The sequence below is a fragment of the Pempheris klunzingeri genome, chromosome 12 (assembly GCF_042242105.1).
Source record: "Pempheris klunzingeri isolate RE-2024b chromosome 12, fPemKlu1.hap1, whole genome shotgun sequence".
Taxonomy (NCBI): Eukaryota; Metazoa; Chordata; class Actinopteri; order Acropomatiformes; family Pempheridae; genus Pempheris; species Pempheris klunzingeri.
The window spans coordinates 17,605,293-17,627,417 of record NC_092023.1 but is presented as its reverse complement, the minus strand read 5'-3'; the positions used below and the strand labels follow the sequence as shown (position 1 = coordinate 17,627,417).

At 39.5% G+C, this 22,125-nt stretch overlaps 1 protein-coding gene across 2 annotated transcripts; it reads right to left on the bottom strand.

Annotated features, from left to right (window-relative positions):
* Window positions 1–3,483: 3,483 nt before the first annotated feature.
* Window positions 3,484–15,276, bottom strand: sncga (synuclein, gamma a). 2 transcript variants are annotated; one of them, XM_070841033.1, is made up of 6 exons: window positions 15,021–15,276; window positions 9,714–9,755; window positions 8,669–8,796; window positions 7,995–8,021; window positions 4,953–5,009; window positions 3,484–4,081 (listed from the first exon to the last, which is right to left on the bottom strand). In XM_070841033.1, exons 1-5 carry the CDS (start codon window positions 15,139–15,141, stop codon window positions 4,953–4,955), a joined length of 375 nt encoding a protein of 124 aa, XP_070697134.1. In that variant the 5' UTR covers window positions 15,142–15,276; the 3' UTR covers window positions 3,484–4,081. The 2 variants fall into 2 exon arrangements, with proteins under 2 accessions (XP_070697134.1, XP_070697135.1); XM_070841034.1 differs by lacking the exon at window positions 7,995–8,021 and having other exon boundaries at window positions 15,021–15,275.
* Window positions 15,277–22,125: the final 6,849 nt, after the last annotated feature.

Sequence of the window (22,125 nt, the reverse complement as noted above, 5' to 3'; positions counted from 1 at the left end):
AGTGAACATGTTCTCTGTTCTCCACAAACTGCAGATCTTTTTCAGTATAAAAGCAGACATATCTTTCATGTTTTATTGTAAATATTTTATTGTAAATATTTATTTTTTATGTTAATGTTTCATGACTCTTTCTCCTTCTCTCTGTTTATGTACACATCAACACACTGAGGCAGATCCCTTCCATTGTAAAAACTTCTGCTTCTTCTGCTTCTTCTTAGTTTACTAGAGGTTGGCAAACCAGCTTAAAGGTGCATTACTGCCACCAACTGGACTGGAGTGTGGAACAAGCGATTATGCAGAAAGAGGAATGTAATAATAATAACTTGAAATAAACTTATCACATTGTGACAACCCCTCCCCCTGGAGACTAGGTGCTTTGTTTGCTTCTTCTCTCTGTCTGGCAGGTGCTGAGCTGGAGGGTTGTTGGCATGAACTGCACCTGGGCCCGGTATGCTCTGCCTTAAATACCGCTCATAATTGGCAGTCCCTCTCTCTCTCTCTCTCTCTCTCTCTCTCTCTCTCTCAGATGGAAGCATCCCCTCCTCAGCTGACCTCACGACGGCATATCTTTTGCGACTCGTTAATTCTTACACATGACACACACAGATGCACCCATACATGTATCATGATCATCACATTTCATTTGGTTGTGTTCCATTGTTTTTAGTAACCTAACCACTAGATTGTACTTGCCAGTTCGTCTCATAAATGGATGCTTGTCTGTTCTTGTCTGACTCGGTTTAGATTTGTATAGTGCAGTTGGCTCTGCTGTTTGTGGCGAAGCCAGTGGTCTGTAATGTGAGTGTGTTGTTGGAATGAAGTCAGAGATCAGCAGTAGTCGTTGCACATGCGCTGCTGTTTCTATGAATGAGTTATATTCCAGTGGGAGACATTGACAAAAGTTGTATGTAGGCTGTTGTCTTTGGGCGATCTAAGTGGCTGTACGGGGTATCAGGTCACTGGTCTGTTCTAACGAGTGTGGTTTTGTGACCAAACGCTTGTGATTGTGAATTGCTGTTGTTTTGTCCTTGCTAGGCGTAAGAGGTAACTGCCTTTGGAGTTTGCTGTTTTTTTTTTTTTTTGATAGTTTAGTGACAAAAGTACAAAAGTACAAAGACAAAAGTATAAGAATAAAACTCTAAAAATCTAAATTATATATATATATATATTTATATAATAATGTCTTACCATCAGCTTTCATTGCACAGTTTTGGTGAGTGGAAACACTGGGAAAGAAATTTGAAATATCTCTAAAAACAGTGAATAAATGCCGACATGCACGCAACATGAAAAGCTGAAATTATCTCTATGTGGAGCGATGAGGAGGCTGTAACCTTCCTCACGTTAACACATGAAGCTAATGGACACATCTGACAATTGAGTGTGTGTGTGTCTGTGTGTGTGTGTGTGTGTGTCTTTGTATAGTTTGAGAACAAAATGTGGTTTTCCACCACTGGCGTTCCTGCATTACGTCAGTGTCCTCACAACGATTGAAAGACAAGAATATGTGGATGTGATAGAAAGAGCAGGAATTAGAGCAGTGGAGTGTAACGATGTGAAGATGTAAATAAATCAGACCGACCCAGTTTCTCGGCCAAGGTCCCAACAGAAACCCTCCATCATGAATGAATCTGTATCAGTCCTGCAGACATGTTTGCTGTAAATGTTCAACACATTTGCAGCAGCTTCAGAAGAGTTTTATACCAAATATATGTGATTTAAACATTGATGTTGGGCTTAAGTGTTTAAATCAATATAAGAGCAGTATTTCTGCCCTCTAGTGGTCAGAAATTGCAGCTTCAAATATTCAAAGAAGCTCTCCAGTGTTTTAAACCTGGGTCCTATTTTTCTTTAGATATTCTGGTGTATAAATGACTGGAAGGTACAAAAAGTGTTGGAATTGGTCCAGTAGATCACCTCAACCAGCAGCCACCAAACAGGCTGCAATGGCTGCAACGTAATCCTTTGGGACAACTGTACCTGATCAAAGTATGTCTACTAAAAATGTTTGTTTTTGCCTCTGACAGCCTCAGATGATCATTCTTAGTATCTGACAACATTATGGAAAGGATCCCTACAGAGACAGGCCTGTAAGATCCTTTTGGAAGGCTCTTCAGCTCTTGCTCCACTGAGGCCACATCCAGTTCTTTTATACAGTGTATGAATGCAACCAAATTTGGGAATGTTGTAGCCTCATTTCATATAATTCTACCCACAGGGGATGCTACAGTAACATTAAAACATAGTTCTACAATTCTGTTGAACTTCACACACATTCTCCATGAGCACGTTTGAGCATGGCACCTATAGCGCCATCTTGTGGCCATTAGGAAGACATCACCATGTATTGGTTGCACTTATAGTTGTCAGAAAGAAAGTGTTTTGTTAGCTTAGGTGACTTTGTGTCACAGACATTTGACATTGATTATAGAGTTCCTCAAGGAGGCGTTCTTTCTCCTCTTCTTTTCTGTTTATACTTGCTCCCTCTGGGTAATGTCAAATATTACTCTTACGCTTATGATACACAACTGTATCTCTGTCGCCACACAACCCCCAGTTCTCGCAGTCTTTTTACTGCCTCCCTAAAAAGTATACAAGTAAGTTACAGTTGATTCAGTGCGCTACAGACAGGATTTTGACTGATACAAAATCACATTAATCACATTACACTTCTACTCATATCACTTCACCAGTACCCTCGTTTTTAGAAGTGATTTTAATGTCCTTTTATTCACCTTTACTCACCTTCATATATCACCGACTGCCTGTCATTTTATGTCCCAACATGGACTCTCAGATGTTCTTCAGCCTTTCTCTGAGGTTCATTTAGTATCCCACAAGACATCCGGTGAGGCTACTTTCTGTTTTTATGCCCCTAAACTGTGGACCCCCCAATCTTGTTTTGTTTTGCACTTTAGGCTGCACCTTTCCATGAAAGATGCTATAAGAATAACGTTAGCATCATTATTATTATTACTTATTACTTCCTCATCTCTTTAATGTAATAGTCAACTGGGGACATTGAAAAAACCTTCGTCAGTCGATACATTTTCACTTGTAGGTGGTACTAAAAGATCTGAAATATTGCTGCAGCATTGGGTAACAGCTTCAAGCTCTCACACGAATTTTCCTCAGAAATTGGTGATGTCCTATTTAAAAACTTGAGTAAAATATATTGAAAATTATTTAGGTAATTAATAATAAGAATTGTTTGTATTGAACTATCATATAGTATATCATTATACTGTTCTGCATTATTGCCTGTTTCCACCTTGTGTGAGGGAGCTATGTAACATCTGGTTGTAAATTCATTGTGGGGGACGGCAAAAAGTGTTGTTGCCAGTATTCTCTGCTGGCCTCACCTGATTTTACCGTCCTGCTCTCGTCCACTAAAATTATATCCGGTTTTCCGTCTACTCTCTGCCTGAATCCATGCGAATACAGCATAATTCTGTATTTAAACATTGTACCAAGAGGAACAGGTGGATTTCACACAGTTTTATTTCACTTGTGGTGTATTCTAAAAAGAAATCAGCTCTGACACAGTGTGAGTGAATTACAGGATTAGCTGTTGATTAGTGTGTGTGTGTGTGTGTCTTTTAGTATTTTCTAAGTGTGTGCCAGTAAAGAGTCATGCATTTGAAAGGTTTCTAACACAGGGCAGAGTCGGAGTGATGATTGACATGAGGGGGCGGGGCTTGTAGGACACTTGCGGCATCAAATGTGAACTCTTGGCCTGGGGTATATCATCCCACACCAACCAATCAGCTAAGAGTATGGAATGCATACGACCTGATTGAATTCATCTGAGTAATAAAACCTGACATCAGTGTGTACGATAGAGTGGGGTACGATGAAAAGGCAGTGTAACCATGGCAGCAGGAGGCAAGACGAGGAGGAGGAGGAGGGGTTTCTATTGGTTAATGTGGTTAAGTTACACAGTAGATGAAAAATGTTTAGGGGTTTAGAAGGGTCAGAGGTCAAAGGGTTGAGCAACAGCTGAAACGTAGTTTCCTCTTCTCTCCTTCATCATTGGACTGGAAGAAAAAGGAAGTGGTTGCAGGTCAGCGAGGGCAGAAGTCTGACAACGAGAAAAAATAAAATGAAAGTCATTTAAAAGACATTAACAGGAAATTGAACAAATGTATGATTCAAGCTTTAAAGGAAACGACTTCGGTATTTTATAATCATGGTTCGTATTTGTACATATTCTGGTGTCTAAATGACTGGAAGGTACAAAACGTGTTGGAATTGGTCCAGTAGATCAACTTAGCCAGCAGCAATCAAACAGGCTGCAATGGCTGCAACAGAAGCCTTTGGGGCAACTGTACCTGATCAAAGTATGTCCACTAAACGTGTTTGTTTTTGCCACTGACAGACTCAGATTGTCATTCTAAGTGTCTGATAACATTATGGACTTGTAAGATAATTTTTGTTTAACCACAAAATAGACCTACTAAACATCCACTTGTTCCTGACAAGCAGACAAGCCTTAAAGTGGAGTCCTGCTTCCCCTCATGGGTTGCTCAAGTGAGGAGCAACTGAAAGCATTTCGTTTCTCCAGACGCTCTTGAACATAAGATGGAAGCGGCCAATGATGATAACTAATTTCAGGGTCTACTAAAAGTAGTTTATATTTCATACCAATCAGCTTGTTGTGCTAACCTCAGCGTGTGTTGCTATTGGTGTACGGCTAAACGTTTCCAACTGGAATTTGTGCTTATGAACTTTGGTTCTGCATTACGTGCATCGGTGTACATACCATGTAGTCTGTCATGTAGTACCATGACAGTTAGGAATGAATATGTGAACCATTACAGTCTTCCTATTTACTGACACCGCCACTGAAAATAGTTCTCAACAAATGTACTATTTCCTGCTCTATGAAAGAAACCACTGTTCAAACCTGACACAGGTTAAACATGCTGTTTTATGTTCTATAGTTTTCTCACCTACTGTGCAGCCTGTTCAGTCTGCTCTCCCCCTGCTGCTGTTTTTGCGAGTTCATCCTGCAGGAGACAAACAGCAGAGGTCACATATTCATCTCCATACAAATCCATTCAAGCACAAAGCTACATTTCTCCCAAAATAAGAAGAATTGTGTAATTAGTTTTACTGGAGCAGGTCATAACATGACAAATGTGGCTGCATGTAAAGTTCAAGCTGCTCTTTGGCGTCCATGTTTGTCTTCGTACCAGAACATGTGCCAGTCGTCATAGGATTTGTAGGGTCGTGGACCAGCTCAATGTCTTGTTTGGTGGGTTTACTTAGTCGTCAAACCCTAAAAAATGTTTCTGTTGGTTTGTTTAGTTTTTGCAGGTTTCAGGTGTCAGTCAGTGTCAGAAACGTGGTGACATGACCAACACCTGAAACTTTGACGAAGTGGTCGCTGCATACACAAGCATTATTAGCAAGACATTAGCATTTCTTGTGTTTTTCCACCTCAAGAACAACTTTTGGTACTCGTTAAAAGCTCCTTGTGATTTCTCATCAATTTGAGTGATCGTACAAAATACAAACCAGAGGCATTTTGAGAGCTTGAGATAGTGCTTCCAATTTAGGAAATAACTTCCTGTACTTCGATTTTGTCTGTTGTGATTTAAATGTTAACTTACAAACTGAACATTAAACCAACAAATCACTTTTTACTATCCTGTTTATGAAATTAACAACCTTCTACGTAGTTTACACCGTTTGGTTTGGGAGAAGTGTAACTTCATACCAGTGCAATAATACCACAGCAGGATAGCAATTTGTACAAATTCCAATGGATAAAACCTCAGGAGAGACCTTTCTGTTGAGAAAAGAGAAGTGAAGCCAAAGATGAGTTAAGCTGAAAGAAACAACCATCTAAGTGTTTGTTTATGTTGGAGGGGATTTTTTATGATACTCGTCACTGGTACAGGAAACATTTCTTTCCACTTATTAATCTTTACTTTTCTTGTTTCCTTGACTTGTTTCATTGTTTTCCAGACTTGTCAGGACATTAAGAAAACACAACTAGCCTGGTGTTACATTAACCGTCATTAGGTGGTGAAATTGATCTAAGCTACACTAAAATAATAAAATAAACAAATAATCACAAACTGCTATTGTAGATTTTCAAAATACAAAAACAAAGTGTTTTCTAAAGGGTGCAGTTGTTGTTAGTAAAGAAAGGCGTCATCAGCATAATAATGAACATCAAATGGATTTTAACAGAACAAATGACATACCATGCAGCCTTCTTCTTCATGCCTTGTGAGTTTTATGAATCATCATCACACATAGATATTAGGAGCTTTCTAGTCATGTTGCATTCCTGCTGAATAGTTAACTTTGGTATTTTCAAACCCTGGTTCTTTACCTTCTTGTGTCTAAATAACTGGTAGGTACAAAAAATGTTCCTTTATTAGTCCCACAATGTTAAAAGTGTTACAGCAGCAAGTAAGCAAAAGTAAAAGAACTGCAGAAATAGAACTTCAATAAAACAATGAATAATAAACTAGTGGACAGAGATATACAAATTAAGTGTGTACAATTTAAACAAGATGAAGTATAAAAATATGTACACAGGGGGATTTTAGAAAGTATTACACATTAAGTGAGGAAATGCTTTGTTCTAAATAAATATATGATGTTCTGAATAAAATTATTGCACAGTTGGTCTACATTATAGTGCCGTTATTGTCAGATTTTGGTGCAGGGTGGTCTACTGGGAGCAGTGTTGGTTGTGGAGTCTGAAGGAAGGACCTACGATATTGCTTAGGGTAAAGGAATCTGGTCAGAATGTCTTTCATGGGGTGGGAGTTGGTCTGTCTCATGGATGGTAGCTTTGCCATCATCCTCCTCTCTCCCACCAGGTGTATGTGTGTGCCTGCGGAAATCCTCCACTAGTTCTTTCGTTTTCCCCGCGTTGATCCGGAGGTGGTTCCTCTGGCACCAGTCCACAAAGTCCTGTGTTAATTCTATGTATTCCCTGTTATCTCCATCTGTGATGAGACCAACAATGGCAGAATCATCAGAGAACTTTTGCAGGAGGCAGGTGTTAGGAGAAGTCTACAGCGTAGGGGGTAAAGAGCCAGGACCGTTCCCTGTGGGGCACCTATGCTGCAGATGACCATGTTGGACAAACAGTCCCGTGTCCTCACATACTGTGGCCAGGCATTGAAGGTGCCGACACTGGAGCAGACCATCTCTTCACTGTGCGGGAGACAGCTGGTTTGTAGACAGGATTTGTACACAGGCAGAAAATGAACCCGGTTGTGGTCAGGGTGGAGTGGTGGGAGGGGGTGATGAGGTGTATTCCTCCTTGATGTTGGCATAAGTCCAGTATTTTGTTGTCTCTGGTGCAGCACGTGACATACTGAGTGTATGTAGGTAAAGAGGAAGATGGAGAGGCATGTTAAGTCCCCAGAGTTGAGAAGGAGGGCCTGTTGGTGCAGTGTTTGGAGCCTGCTAGTGACAGTGTGGAGGACATCACAGGCATCTTCAGCGTTCTCCTTTAAATATCTGTAATGTCACTAAAAGTTCAGTCCTGTAAAATTGTTGCTTGTAATGGTAAATAAATGGTATTGTAGGTGTTGGTTAAAGTGGTGCCATAGCAACCATTTCGGACACTGAGATCATGTCTGACACGTGTGCCCAGGTTTATCATATTATAGTATTAGTATCTGATTATAGTATTTTTAGACCTAAAATTGACTATTTTTATGCCAATGTTGACCACACACATGCACGGTTTCATTTTGCAAATATTTCAGTAACATCATACCATTCAAATATAATATTGCTGCATGTGTCCCTGTAATGTGGACTGTGCCTAGCCAGTTTGAATCCTGTTTCAAGTGACTTCACCCCTAAATTATGAAGGAAAAAAGCAGCAAGTTTATGAAGCTGTTAGTCCTGGAAAGGCATTTTAACGTCAGATTGTCGTATGCAGGCAGCGAGCATCATGCCATGCGATCAATCAGTCACTCAGCCCCCCCCCCCCCAAACCCCAACTAATCAGGCACCTCCTCAGCCAGCGGTCCCTCCTCCTCCTGTTCCAAGTCATACCAAGAGATTTGTGAATGAAGAAAGACAAAACAACAGTTATCAAAACAACAAATATTATCACTGAGGCAGATGGAAATAGTTTTACCAGTTCTGTGTCTCTTGTCAAATATATTTATAAAACTTTGTTGTAACAAAATTTAAATAACAAGGGGTAATGTTTTTATTTTGTTTGTGTCCAGAGTAGAAAATGAGAATTAATTTTAGACAGATTTTAGGGAAAAGTTAATATAACAAATACATTTAAATAAATTGAGATTCCTTTGCATTCCTTTGTATATTTGTATTATGAGCAACCATCTCTTAAACTCCAGAATAATGTTCTGAACCTCTGTTAATATGCTTTAAAAACACACTCTCCAATGAAAACTAAAACTACAAATGAACATCTCGTGAACAGCTCGTGATATTTTGAAAGATTTTAAAAATGATGTTGACTGACTGAAAGCTCAAACCTAAAGTAAAACAAAAAATATATATGTATGAAAGAAAACAATAGAAAAGGTAGATTATGATAACCACTATTTGAATATATAATAACACATTAACAGATTATTTGAATTTAGAAAAATAAAAAGCCACATTGATGGTCGCTGCTGTCAAACTTGGGGTCATGTCATGTGACATCACTCACCTTTCTGACAAATCCGCTCGACACCGCTGCATTCTCCACACCTTCCACCGTTGCCTGGGCGACCTCGTTCGCCCCGGTAACTGCAGTGTCGGCAACAATGTTGGCCTGTTCGTTTGTCTTCTGGGAAACTGGACAACAGGAAATAGGAATAAGACCAAAAATACAATTAGGCATCATACAGAAGCCATTTCTTGGTGTTCTTAACTAAAAATTTTTGTTTTTTTCCGTTTTATATATAGGCTCAACTTTATAAGTGTTTGTTGTTGTAACCCTCTGTTCTGAAAAGGCTGTTTAATAAATGCCAGCAGATATACAAAAAGCACATTTGCTGCAAAAACTTTTCAGCATTACAAGAACAAATGCAAAGTAAGCCCCAAAATGTTTTTTACCTGCAAAATATAATTTTCTTATTTTTGCATATTTTGTTTTTCAGTGAAAACATTAGGCCCACCTCTCTAAGTACTGATTTTTACAGATGAAAAAAAGAACTAGAAACATAATGCTGAGAAAAGGCTGTTTTTAAGTCATAAACACAGGAGAGAAAAAGGGCTTCCATAATTAAAAAAAGGTAATTAAAAGGTAAAGTAGAATATCAATGTTTTTATCATTTCATTTTGGCTATGGATTCTTAATTACAAACAACATTATCAGAGCTGTGAGTTAAGTTATGAGACGTGCGATGAAACAGCACCACCAGCGCCAACTGCAGTGTACCCAGTTGATATTCAACAAGGTCAAATGAAACGAAACATGAGAGATCTTTTTTGAAATATTCAAAGGAAATCTAAATGTTGGAATTATGAACATTAGATATACATAAAGAAAATCAAACATGTATGTCAGGAGAGGAGAAGACTAGAGAATAAAACAACTAATCAGGTACCAGGACAGGAAGTTTTTATGCCCTGACCTCCCTACAACGTATTCACCATCTGAATGCCTGGTGTTATAAACAGGCTCAGGGATGCAGAGGGAAATGTCAGATGGGCACCAGAAAGGGCAGAACACCCCTTCTGTAAAGATGAAACATGTCGCTGATGTTTACCTGTGTTCACACCAGTCACCACTCCCTCCATCGTCTTGTTTCCTGGAAAAGAGAAGGAAAAAAACATGCTGAGAACAAGCAAATTTTCTTTCAAAAATTTTACTCAGAATATCATTTGCCTGCTTTGTTGTTAAGCAGTGTAAAATTAGAGATGGACCTTTACGTCTAAATCAAGAATATTTTATGATATGTTTGTAAGAGTTTTCTCATCTGCCCCAGCTTTAATTTACTGTTGATATAAACTCCATGTTTATCTGTCAACTTTATGAATTCACTATAACATCCATATTCATGTCTCTGCTCAAAACACAAGAATAATCCTGTTTTCAAATTGTAATTATATCCAGCCAGTTTTTTCCCCCAGTAAGATGATTGCAATGAAACCCAACACTTCTTGCATATATTTCAGAGTAAAAGATATCCAGGATCTTAAAGGGCGTGATTCTTCTCAGTTTCCATTGGCTTAATTTGATAGTCTTGTGGTTAGTTCGTGTGTCTGTAATAACATCGGGACAGTCCAGCATCTGTACAATTATGTCCATTTTCACAGCTCTGCTCAAAACACTTTGTCCTGTTTTCACGTCAATTCTACTTTGCTGTTTTCTTTACTGTTTTCCAGTAAATCTGCTTTTAATGAAATCCAGGCTTTTCCTCAACTTTTAATTTGAAACATTTGCAGGAGTGTTTATTTTCACTGACAGAGATAGAAAAAGCTGCAAAGTATAAGCAACTGAAAATGATTTATATAATGTTTTATACTGAATTTATCATGGGAGACGCCCTCTGCCAGCTCTACTTTATCCAGCTTTATTATTTGAGACTTGACCATTCTCTGAATACCAGGGACTTGTTCTATGACATGAAAAAAACCAGATCTGAGTCACATGTGAGGGAAATAAAATTAGGTTCAACAGACAGAGAGACAGCTGTTTGCAGTCTTACTGGGAATCTGACCTGGTTTCCTCTGCAGAGACAAACGGAGCTCAGCTACTCTCTGAATTATTTATTCATGTCACCCAGTTTACACCAAGCAGTGGTGGAGGAAGTACTCTGATCTTTTGCTGAGGTGAAAGTAGTAATACAACAGTATAGAAATTATAAAAAGTGCCTCCAAAATGTAGTGGAGTGGAAGCAACAATCAATCCATTAATCTATAAACATACATCATAATTGATCAGTTGACTGTTGTTGAATATTAAAATATTTCGCACTGAGATGTAGTAAAGTAGAAAGTAGAATAAAAGGAACATATTTAAAGGGTAACTCCAGTGTTTTTAACCTGTGCCTCATTTGTATGTGTTTTGGCATCTAAATGAAGATAAAAAAGATGATTAACCAAAGATGTTTCATCACAAACACAAACACAAACATGCCTCGATCTCTTTGTTTGTGTTATTGTGTGACTTGTCTTTTAAAGGGTTAATTAGGATCCAAACTAATGTATTAAAACAGCAAAATCACAACAACTACACCAGAAACTCTTGTGTACCTCGAGGCAGAATTACTGTTTTTGTCAATGGAGTCTGGTGGCTTTGAAGAGAGTGATATAACTTAATTACATTACACCTCGACACCAAGACGAGCTGCAGTTGCCTGCATGGAGTAGATGATTTTATTCTTCCTTCTCACTTTATTTTCTTTTTTTGAGCTCTTTACCAGATTTGTATCATTTTTCCTGTTCTGACTGGACTGTCTCCTCCATGTTCATGGTATTTTGTCTCAGTGTGAAGTGGACATTAGAGAAAGGGAGGACTTCAAACTCCCCCAGCCAGCTTGTTGTTGTTTGGTCTAGATTCAGATTGAGAGCGATGTTCATCCCAGTGGGTGTCAGACATGTGATGGCTCACGCTGAAGAACAGAGTCTTTGTCTGAGTGAACACATTCTGCGATTCACCCAGCAAATGACCCGCAGCACAGAAGAAACAGTTTCTACACAGACGAGGGCCACGTGAACGACTGATAATACCAATAATGATAATAACAACTATATTATTATTGCACCTTTTGAAAAGAAGAGTGTTTTACTCAAACAACAAAAAACAAAAACAAACAACAGATGATAATAAGATAAAATTCAAAAACTCAAGATATAACAAGATACATTAAGAAACAGCCAGAAGGTTACAGTGAGCCTGAAGCAGTGTTGAGCTTTCTAATTTGTAGTTGTTTGTTTTTTATTTCTATTTCTATTACTAATGTTGAAAAATGTGTATGTGTTTGCCAAATTTGAAAATCTATGATCAAAAAGAAAAGCTGTATTTCAGATGGTTGATCCAGATGTTTTATCGTTTATTCTCTGTTCCCTGTCTGGTATTCCCCCCCTTATTTTAAATGTGCTTTACAACCATAAGTCATTTCAGACCATCAGATCGGCAATACGTTATCTAGAAGGCTCTCATCACTATGCCCTTTTATGAAGGAAAAGATCATGTAGACAGCCACAGCGTCCACATTTAAACAATGTTTAAGAGTGTTTAAGTGCCAATCCAAATTGATAACACTAGTCCAAAGAGATGCTATGGAGTTGGTTAGGTTAGAAGGTGGATCAAATGTGTATCTTGTGCATTCCAGGTCAGACAGAGTGGATATATATTTGCCTTATAATGTAATTTTCCTACTGGTTTTGTTTTGTACTGCTATTTAATATTAAAGTCTGCGGCAAGTTTGTTTTCACCAGACGTGTCGCAAACTTAAGTTCCCGGATGTGCTGATCTGATGTATTGTAAGACCTGGATAGAAACTTTGGTGGTGAGTGATTCTAATTGGACAGAGCAGGCACCATCTTTGCCTTCGATATTTGGTTCAGTTAGTCCCATCTCCAAACTGCCACTTTATCAAAGATTTTACAAAAAAATGATTTCCTCTCAGCTGATTTATCATATTCATGTACGATCAAATCTTGCAGCCACACAGTGTTAAAATGGCTCTGGTTGAGGTCACCGTCTGTGCTGACACCAGTGATATGGATCTGGATCGTTGTGCGGCTCATAACATCAGTTACAGGAAGGCAGACTCCAGCAGATATGATGTATATTTAATGAGCCAGCAGGGTTTATATCTTCTAATGGACTTTTTGTCTTTATTCTTTCCCCGAAGTAGGACTGTGTATGTGAGCAATTTTATTCAATAAACAAGTATGAGGTTTTAATCTTTGTCCACATGAGTCTGAGTCACAGAGGACAAACTCTTAGAATAAAAAGAGAGAGTCAGTTCCACCACTCTTGAATCTTGGACAGGAAGGCCCACCCAAAGTCAATTGATTGACAGCTTGGACCTTCAACAAGTAGCGGAAGCGACAGGGAAAAGAATGAGAAAAAATAAAGGGGTAACATTTTTTCCAAATTTAATTATGAATTATTTATTCCCTTCCTTTCCATGTAACGTTTTGTGTTTAACGTCTCATCAACTTCAGGCCAATCCATAGCCATATCGGTCATATCATGAAAACCTATTTCCTACTTGGTGATTTAACAAAAGTGCAGTCTAGTCAGACAGCATCAGGCATTCCTGTGGAAACATTTCTTCTCCAAATTCCCAAAGTTATGATGCATCACTGATCTGTAGCCTTAAGTTTTAGTAACCAAACTCTTGTGTCAAGAAGAATTTTGCGTGACAGATTTCATCCACATCCCAGCATGCAAAGTGCTCCAGGCTACAGGTGCTTTCTGGGTTGTGACAGGTGACAGATGGATCAGTGTGAGACGACGGGGCTGACTGACAGCTCTCTCCTCCACTCAGGCATCAATATAAGCCCTTCTGACGCCTGACTGGATCTGAGAGTCGCTGAGCTGTGATTGGCCCGTCTCTCTCACAACACAAGGGTCACAAGGGAGTCTGACATCACTTCCTGTGGACCTGCGCGTGTTTTTGTCATGCCAACAAAGAATAAACAGACTGCACATGTACACACACACACACACTCAAATAGTGAGGCGTGTGTTCGATTCTGTTCCTCTCTCCACAACGTCTCAGAGGAAAACAGTGTACTTTTACTGTGCAACGTTTATCAAATGTTGTGTTTCAAGTCCTGTAGATGTCATTATTAACGCGTGTCATATTTTAGGTTGATGGTGGCTCAGTTTCTGCTCTGCAAGATCAGAAGACTGTGGATTAACAGAAAAGTAAAAATGAAGTAAATTGTGTAAAAAAGCAGATGTGGATGTTCAGATAATCTGCTTTGTCAGTCTTTTCCATGACTATTTTTGAGTTTGTTCTATATTGTTTCCAGCAGCAATAATGACCAGTTAAGTTGAACAACTCTTCTAACCTTGAGGTAGAACTGAGGTAGAAAACCAGATAGATTTTCATACTTGAACCAGAATAATTGAAACTAGAAAAAAATCTTCAGAAATTATTTTATATTAAATTCGATCAAATGTTATTTCCACTCTGGCCTGCAGGGGGAGCCGAACATATCACAGGCGATGTTCCTTGAAAAGAGTGGCCTTCCCTCCTTCACTTTCCAGCAAAGTAAGAACCTCACAGATCTAAACATTTAATATGCAATTTCATGTCAGATTAATGCTAATTACTTTCTTTTCCTCCATCTGTCCCTCTACACCTCTGTCCATCCCTTCTTTCCTCAGTCCGGCTAGAAATAGACCTCCACCTCTTTAAATTCAATTCATAATCTTACAAGGAATTTCACTTCTTTCTTCTCTTTTTGATATTTTAGGATTCAGCTTCTTGTCCTCCATCTCTCCCTCCATCATCCCAAGTTATTGTTGAATTTGACTCCATTGATCCCTCGTTCATTTTTTTCTACCAAAAAACTCAGATTTCTGATCATTTATTATGCAATTTCACTTTATAGTATGCTTTTCTCTTTTCTTGCTTCCTCCATCTCTCCATCTTTCCATCCACCCCCATTCCTGCTGAAAACAGACTTCCACATCTTCAAATTTAATGCGCAATGTCATGATGAATTTGCATTTTAAATATTTTAAGATTCAGATTCTTGTCCTTCCTCTACCACTCCCACATCCCTCCATACCTCCAACCCAGTTAGCTGCTGAATTTCACTTGTCCTCCACCCATCCTTCCTTCTTTCGTCACCAAAAACATAAATTCCATTTTTTACCAAACATCAACTCACATATTTGATAATTTCTCGTCAAATGAAACTTTCTTCTTTTCCAAATTCCTCACTCCCACTGCCCCCCCTTAATGTCTCCTTTCTTTTCTTCTCTTTTTTCAAATTCACAAATATTTGATTCACAAATTCTGAAAATTAAATGTACAGTTTGTTTTTGTATTTGCTTTTTCATTCATCCATCCATGCAACCATCCATCCACCCTCCCTCTCACCGACGTAGATGACCCCCTCCTTGGTCTTGGCAGCGGCCTCCTCCACACCGGCCTTCGTCTTCTCCGCGGCTGCCACCACTCCATCCTTCGCCATTGAAAATCCCTTCTTCAGAGCGTCCATGATGCTTTGCTTCTCTTCTCTTCTTCTGTCTTACTCTCTTCTTTATTCAGTTGTTTTCTCTCCTCTGCCTCTCCTTATTCTTCTTCTTCTGCACCGTCTGCCTCGTTCGTCTCGTCTCGTCCTCTGTCAGCGATCTGTTCTTTCTGCTAATGGACGAGAGAGAGAGAGAGAGAGAGAGGGAGGGAGAGAAGGGGTGGAGAGAAGGGGTGGAGAGAGGGCATGTGAGAGAGAGAGAGAGAGTTTATGACTAGGAGAGAGAGAGAGAGCAAAGTGGTGGAGAGAGATAGAGAGAGACTGATGAATGGAGAAAAAAAGAGAGAAAAAGAACTGGGTGGATGAGAGGTAAAGAAAGAGAGACAGAGGTGGAGTTATAATGGAGATGTAGAGGTAGAAAACCACCCTTTGCCTTCAAAACAGCATGAGTTCTTATAGGTACACTTGCACAGCAGGTAGGTTGTTCCAGACATCTTGGAGAACTAACCACTGATCTTGTGTGGAAATCGGCTGCCTCAGATCCTTCTGTCTCTTCATGTTAAGACAGACTGGATGATATTGAGATCAGGGCTCTGTGGGGGCCACACCATCACCTCTAGGGCTCCTTGTTCTTCTTTACGCTGAAGATAGTCCCTAATGACATTGGCTGTATGTTTGGGGTCGTTGCCCTGCTGCAGAATAAATTTGGGGTCAATCCGACGCCTCTCTGATTGTACTGCATGATGGATAAGTATCTGCCTGTATTTCTCAGCATTGAGGACACCATTAATCCTGACCAAAACCACAGCTCCATTTGCAGAAATGCTGCTCCAAAGTTAAAAGGAACCTCCACCAGCTTCACTGTTGCCTGCAGACACTTATTATCATACCGCTCTCTAGCCCTTCTGTGAACAAACTACCTTCTGATACAGCAAAATATTTTAGATTTTGACTCATCAGTCCAGAGCACCTGCTGCCATTTTTCTGCACCTCAGTTCCCAAGTGTTCGTGCATAGTTGAGTCGCTTGGCATGTTTCCACTAGGGGTGGGTGTATCGATCTAAATATCGATAGTATTGATACCAAGGTGAGTATTGGTATCGGATCGATACTAGCGTGATGAGATCGATACTGCAGTTTCTCTTCTGTCGTCCAGCAACTTACTCGAATTTCCTCAGAGCGCCGCTTCTCTGTGCAAACAGCGCACCTCTCTCTCTCTCTCTCTCTCTCTTTCTCTCTCTAAAGGACACTGCCAAATGTAATGTGTGCAATAAAGTGATCTGCCACTGTGGTAACACAACAAACTTACATAAACACATAAAAGCAGCTCACCCTCGAGAGAGCTCCGAGCTGCAAGTCAAGTTGAGGAAGGGGGGAGGGGATCCCCAAGCCAGACCCCTGACACAGAGACAGAGCTCCCTGGCAGAGGCTTTTCAGCCCAAAAAATCAAGAATATCCAGGTAATCTGTTTTTCACAGTGTAATTGGTGATCAATTTTAGCAGACTGGTTAAATTGTTATCATATATTCAGCCAGTTGAAAAAAATCTTAATTGTTTTACTGGAACCCAAAAATATAGCTCCCCATATAAAGATAGGCTCTATACCTCAAACCTGAAATATGAATATGGCTGAGTATAATAACCCTTTTGTGTTAACTGTTGAAGGAAAAATAGTATTCCTATTTAGGCTATATGCAGATTACAGTTACAGACTTAATCATCTTAATCAAGAAGAATTATTTTATTATTTTTATACTGTTAAATTTTTTTCTATTGTTGTAGTTAGTTAATAAAAAAGCATTTTTATTGCCTAAAATCTTTGTGCTGTGTTTTACCATAATCATAATCATAATCAACTAACTCAAGGCAAAATCACAAAATTATTCAATGATCATGACATTTCAAATAAAAAGTATCGGCATCGGCGATACTAACCCTGTATTTACTTGGTATCAGATCGATACCAAAATTCCCAGTATCGCCCACCCCTAGTTTCCACATCAAAGGTTTGGCTTTTTGGCCACAATTCTTCCATGAAAACCATGTCTGGCCAGACTTCTCTGGACAGTAGATGGTATACCTGGGTCCCACTGGTTTCTGCTTGTTCTGAACTGATGACACAGCTTAACATCTTCCAATTTCGAAGGGAAGGAAGCATAACGTGTCTTTCATCTGCTGCACTAAGATTCCTTAGCCGACCTTCTCAGCGTTGACTGTTTCTTCGTACTGCTTCAAGAGAGCTTGAACAGCACATCTTGAAACCTCAGTCTGCTCTGAAATATTTGCCTGGGAGAGACCTTGCTGATACAGTATAACGACCTTGTGTCTTGTTGCGTTGCGGTGCTCAGTCTGAACATGATGACCTGTGACATGAAACTGTCTTCACCAACCTCACCTTGGTAGCAGAGTTTGGTTGTTCCTCACTCAGTTTTAAGCCTCCTACAACTGTTTCTGTTACAATTAATGACTGTGTTTCAACCTACATATGAAATTGATGATCATTAGCACCTGCTTGGTATAATTAGTTGGCTTCATTAGCTGAGCCGATACCATGGCTAGTTAGCAAGTTGCCATGCAATAAAACATGAGTCACCACCAAGATGGCCGCAGAGGGGCGAGCACATCAGAGAGGACATGGAAAGAGGCAGGAGGAGGAGGTGAAGAGGAGAGGAGGAAGGAGCAAACCGTCACCCCCCCCCCCCCCCATGTCCTTACAGGAACCTGAATGTGACTCAGCAAAAGACGGACACATACACATATACACACACAGTACTCTCCCAGACACACCCTTGGCTGCCTCACCCCTTCTCTGATTGGCTGACAGGCCGTGCCGGTCTATTTTTAGACCCATTTTATTTCATTTTTTCCAGGATGGATGGGCGGCTGATGAGCATCAACATTATGGGCTGCTGTGGGTTACAACAGCAGCAGTGATCAATACTTACCAGCAGCACACACACACACACACACACACACGGAGTAATGTAATACATTATTGATTTTCATAAGGAATCAGCACGCACACACCAACTGATGGATGTGGATCATGTGAGGAAATGTAATCATGAACTCCCTGTTTTCTTAACTCTCTCATTTCTTTAATCATTGGACTTGTATTTATGTTTTTGACCTGCAATTAAACTATGTCAGCAAAAACATAAATATCCACCTTAAAGGTCCCATATTATGCCAAATGCCTTTTTTAAAACGTTTTTCCAGCATAAACACGTGTTCAGTGAGTCCGGAGAACCTCAGACTCTTAGCAAAGACCATCCTCTTTCTGTTTCTGCTTCATCTTTAAGTAAATGTGTTGAAGGTTGGAGCAGAGCAGCACATTGTTCTGCTGTCAGCTGCAAAAACGCAACAGCACTTTTCATGTCCTCCCCCCATCTGAGGGGTTGAAAACCAGAGGGTTCACTTTATTATGGAGGGAAATGGAAACGTTATTTTATTGGGACGTCTTTCCTAAAGAGGGTTGGAAACGGTCCAAGCTCCAGGATGAATCAATAACAGCTGCCTGTGACTGACTTCACACTGAAGCTGTACGTCTGGTTTTATATTGTTTTGCTGTTTATTTGGCAGGTTAGTCTGTTAAACTTCGTGTTAGCATGTTAACTAGGCTAATGTGGCTCCCCTTCGGAAATGGCAGCTACAAAGGGGAGCACAGCAGAATTTAATTTCTATGAGAGTTGCTCAGTGGCGCATGAAGCACCACACCAATTTGTGCTTCATCAGGTCTGGAGGTCCTTCTCTAAATGAGGGGAGGCTGAATCTCACACTGATTCAGACATTGTGACTCTGGGTCAGGAGAGTGGAGGTGGACAGTACAGCTCTGGTTCTCCAGTGACCAGGATGTTCCTCCACTGGGAGTAGAAGCCTAGAAGTCTTCTCTATGCCTTTCCCCTGGTTCCCATGATTCCTCATCTTGTATTCAGGAGGAGGTTTAGCAGTTATTCTGGTTGCTTCAGAGCGTGCCCAACAGCCAGCAATAAGGGAATAATAATTTAGGGAAGGCTAAAGGCCTGTACATACTCCGCAAGAACAGAGAAATTTGTTCTCTCTCCCAGGGCTGCAAGAAAAAAAACGAGAAAACAGACAAACTTCTCTGTTCTTGCGGAGTTTGTATAGACGTTTAGCATTCTGTAGCCTACATCATCCACCGTGGGCACAGGTGAGGGACTCAATAGCCAATAGACTCACAAACCAGGATCAAAGAGCAGTCTTTATTTGAATGAGTTTCTGTACACAGGGAAGCAGTCAGAAGAGAGGCAAGTAAATCCAATGAGGAGAAGACAAAAATACTTGCACAGGAACACTATCAAAGAAAGACTATCAAAAAAAAACAACAAGCAAACAAAGTGGCACGGAGAGAGGAAAACACAGACAAAATACAGTGGGAAACAAGGGATATTATGGAGGAATGAAAGAAACTATGTCTGTAGTTTGTATAATGAGACCTTTAAAAAAGCCTCCTATGGGACACTGAAACTTGGCTTTAGCCTCAACATCCTTCGCTAACCCACTGATCTCCCCTCGTAGCCCCTCTCAACTGAATGACACAATAGCTCAGTGTGTGTGTGTGTGTGTGTGTGTGTGCAGACTGCCAGTATGCAACTATTGTGTGTCTGTCAACAGACAATGGAGTCTTTAATTCACATGAAACAGAGGATGATAGAGTGGAAACAGTGGAAAATAGCATCAATCAACATAATAACATGCATACACACACACACACACTGCTGAATTTAACTCATTTCATTTCATTAAAGCAGTGGATCATAAGTTACCTATGGAGACCAGGCCGGCAGCCATTCACTCCCATTGGAAACTAAAGTGTTTTTACTGTTATTCCACGTTCTGATATTCTGCTGATATATTCTGATAATATTTCTGTTATGCAATAAACAGACGGCTGCTTTTAGCTATAAACACATGTCTGGTCATGCAGGAAAATAATAAATTCCTGTTCTGATAAATGCAGAGATGGAGGTTATATGGTAGTTTTGTTATAAAATGGTTTTGTTACAGGACTTTCATTCCGGACAATGGGGATCACATCCTGTGTGAGACCAACAATACTTTTACTAATTCATTTGTAGACTTAGTTAACTTATATATTTCAGTTTTCTTTGAAGTTTAGGCACTAAAACTACTTGGTGCTACTTAGCTATTCACGTGACAGTCATTGTCACTGTTAGATTGTCTTTATGAAGATGTCCCTTCATATAGCTGTAGGAGATTTAATCAGTTATATGCAGGTGACGAAATGATCAGAAATGGCTGATTAAGTTAATGAAATGTTTAAAATGAAGTCAGTGATAAGAGTGATATATAAAGACCTATATCCATATAGGACTTATATACATATATAGATGATAAAGCACTGGTGCTGAGAGGGGCTCTTTGATTGGAAACAGTGTTTCAGGACAAATTGGACCAGTTAGCTTTTCCCAATGACTACCTACATGAGCCACAGAGATCATCTTTATATTGGGATTTTAGTGTTTTTTTTCTGTATTTTGCTTTAATAAAAATTTGTTGTGGAACGTATATGCCACATTTTTGTAGCTGTTTTAAGAGGAAAACATTCTGAAACATTGGTATTATTGTGCAATGGTGTAACATGTTTTGTTACTCTGTGGTCATAATGTAGCTTTGCAGATTAGTAGTTGTTATTCTTCTTCATGGTAAACTTCATTACTCACTTTTAAGAAAAAGTGTACAACTGTTAATTTGTGCTAATGACAAGTAACTCCTTGAATTGTCACTGCTTCATTACTGTGGCCGTGTTTCTATTCTTATACGAAATAAATGCATCGCTTCCTTGAAAGCTTCTTTGAAAGCTTCTTTGAAAGCTTCCTTGAAAGCTTCCTTGAGGAGCTGTTGCTCACTGGGAGTAAAATAGGCAGCACACATCTCCAGCATCAGTAAATCTGTGATCTGTTTATTGAATAAAAGATTATGAAAAAACACCTGACTCTTTTTTTAATTATGACACAATTTTAATACTTGTATTTATGGTTTATTGACTTATGTCACCTTTTAGTTCAGGCTGTAAAGATTTTCCTTACATGTTTTTTATTAATTTTATAAATGTGCACCTGCTTCTTTAAAACTTGCGTGGAGACACCGTAAACTCTAATATTGCATGTCAACAGGCACAACCTCTAGATAGCAGGAGCTGTGATCTCCAGACGGCGGATGGTGTGGTCCTGTAACGTGTCAGATCTTAAGCTTTGCTAGAAGAAGTGAATCTGAGAGGGGTCACATGACCGGCTGAACGCCTCCAGCTGGAGGCTCTCTGAGTGTTTTTGCAACGTCCACTTCTCGGAGGATCTCGGGACCGTACAACTTGCTCCAGATCACCTCTGTGAGGAATCCAATACCTGCCTGCTAATTGATAGGCCCCGTGTTTTAATGAGGCTGTGTGTGTGTTTGTGTGTTTGTGTGTGTGTTTGTCAGTTTCCCACATGCCTGTCTCTGTAATCATTCAGGTTTCATAACAGCAGTGACAAGAATGTTCCTGCAAACCCAGCAACTACTGCACCAAACAACTAAACAGAGCGTCTTCAGGTCGATCTTAGCTACACACTTTTTAGTTGAGTGGGCATGTGTGTGTGTATGTGTATGTATGTGTGTTTTGGAGGTCAAACAACGACTTAAATATCAGTGAGTAAATAAATAAATACATAAATGAAAAGTAGAACATTTAATATATATAGATATTATATATGTGTGTGTGTATATATATATATATATATATATATATGCATAAATAAAATTGATTAGACTGTTGATTATGATTAAATGATTAAACAGGGCATACATAGATAGAATTTATTTCTACATTTCTGTTCCGTTTTTATTCTTTATTTTCTTCAATGACAAAGGTTTATGAATTTAAAGTTTTTGCAAGGGCCATTTCAGTCACTTTTCAACAGTTTTGATTCAGTTACTTTAGTTCATTTTAGTCAGTGAAACTCTTTTGAATCTGCTTTTCGTCACACGCTTT

Bases quoted from the DNA above. Each gene is read 5' to 3' on its own strand.
- sncga (XM_070841033.1), bottom strand. From the start codon at position 15,141: ATGGACGCTCTGAAGAAGGGATTTTCAATGGCGAAGGATGGAGTGGTG. The intron at 8,797-9,713 runs GTAAACATCAGC...CCTGTTGTCCAG, and splicing joins GGTGACTGGTGTGAACACAG to TTTCCCAGAAGACAAACGAA. The intron at 5,010-7,994 runs GTGCCTGATTAG...TGTCTCCTGCAG, and splicing joins AGGGACCGCTGGCTGAGGAG to GATGAACTCGCAAAAACAGC.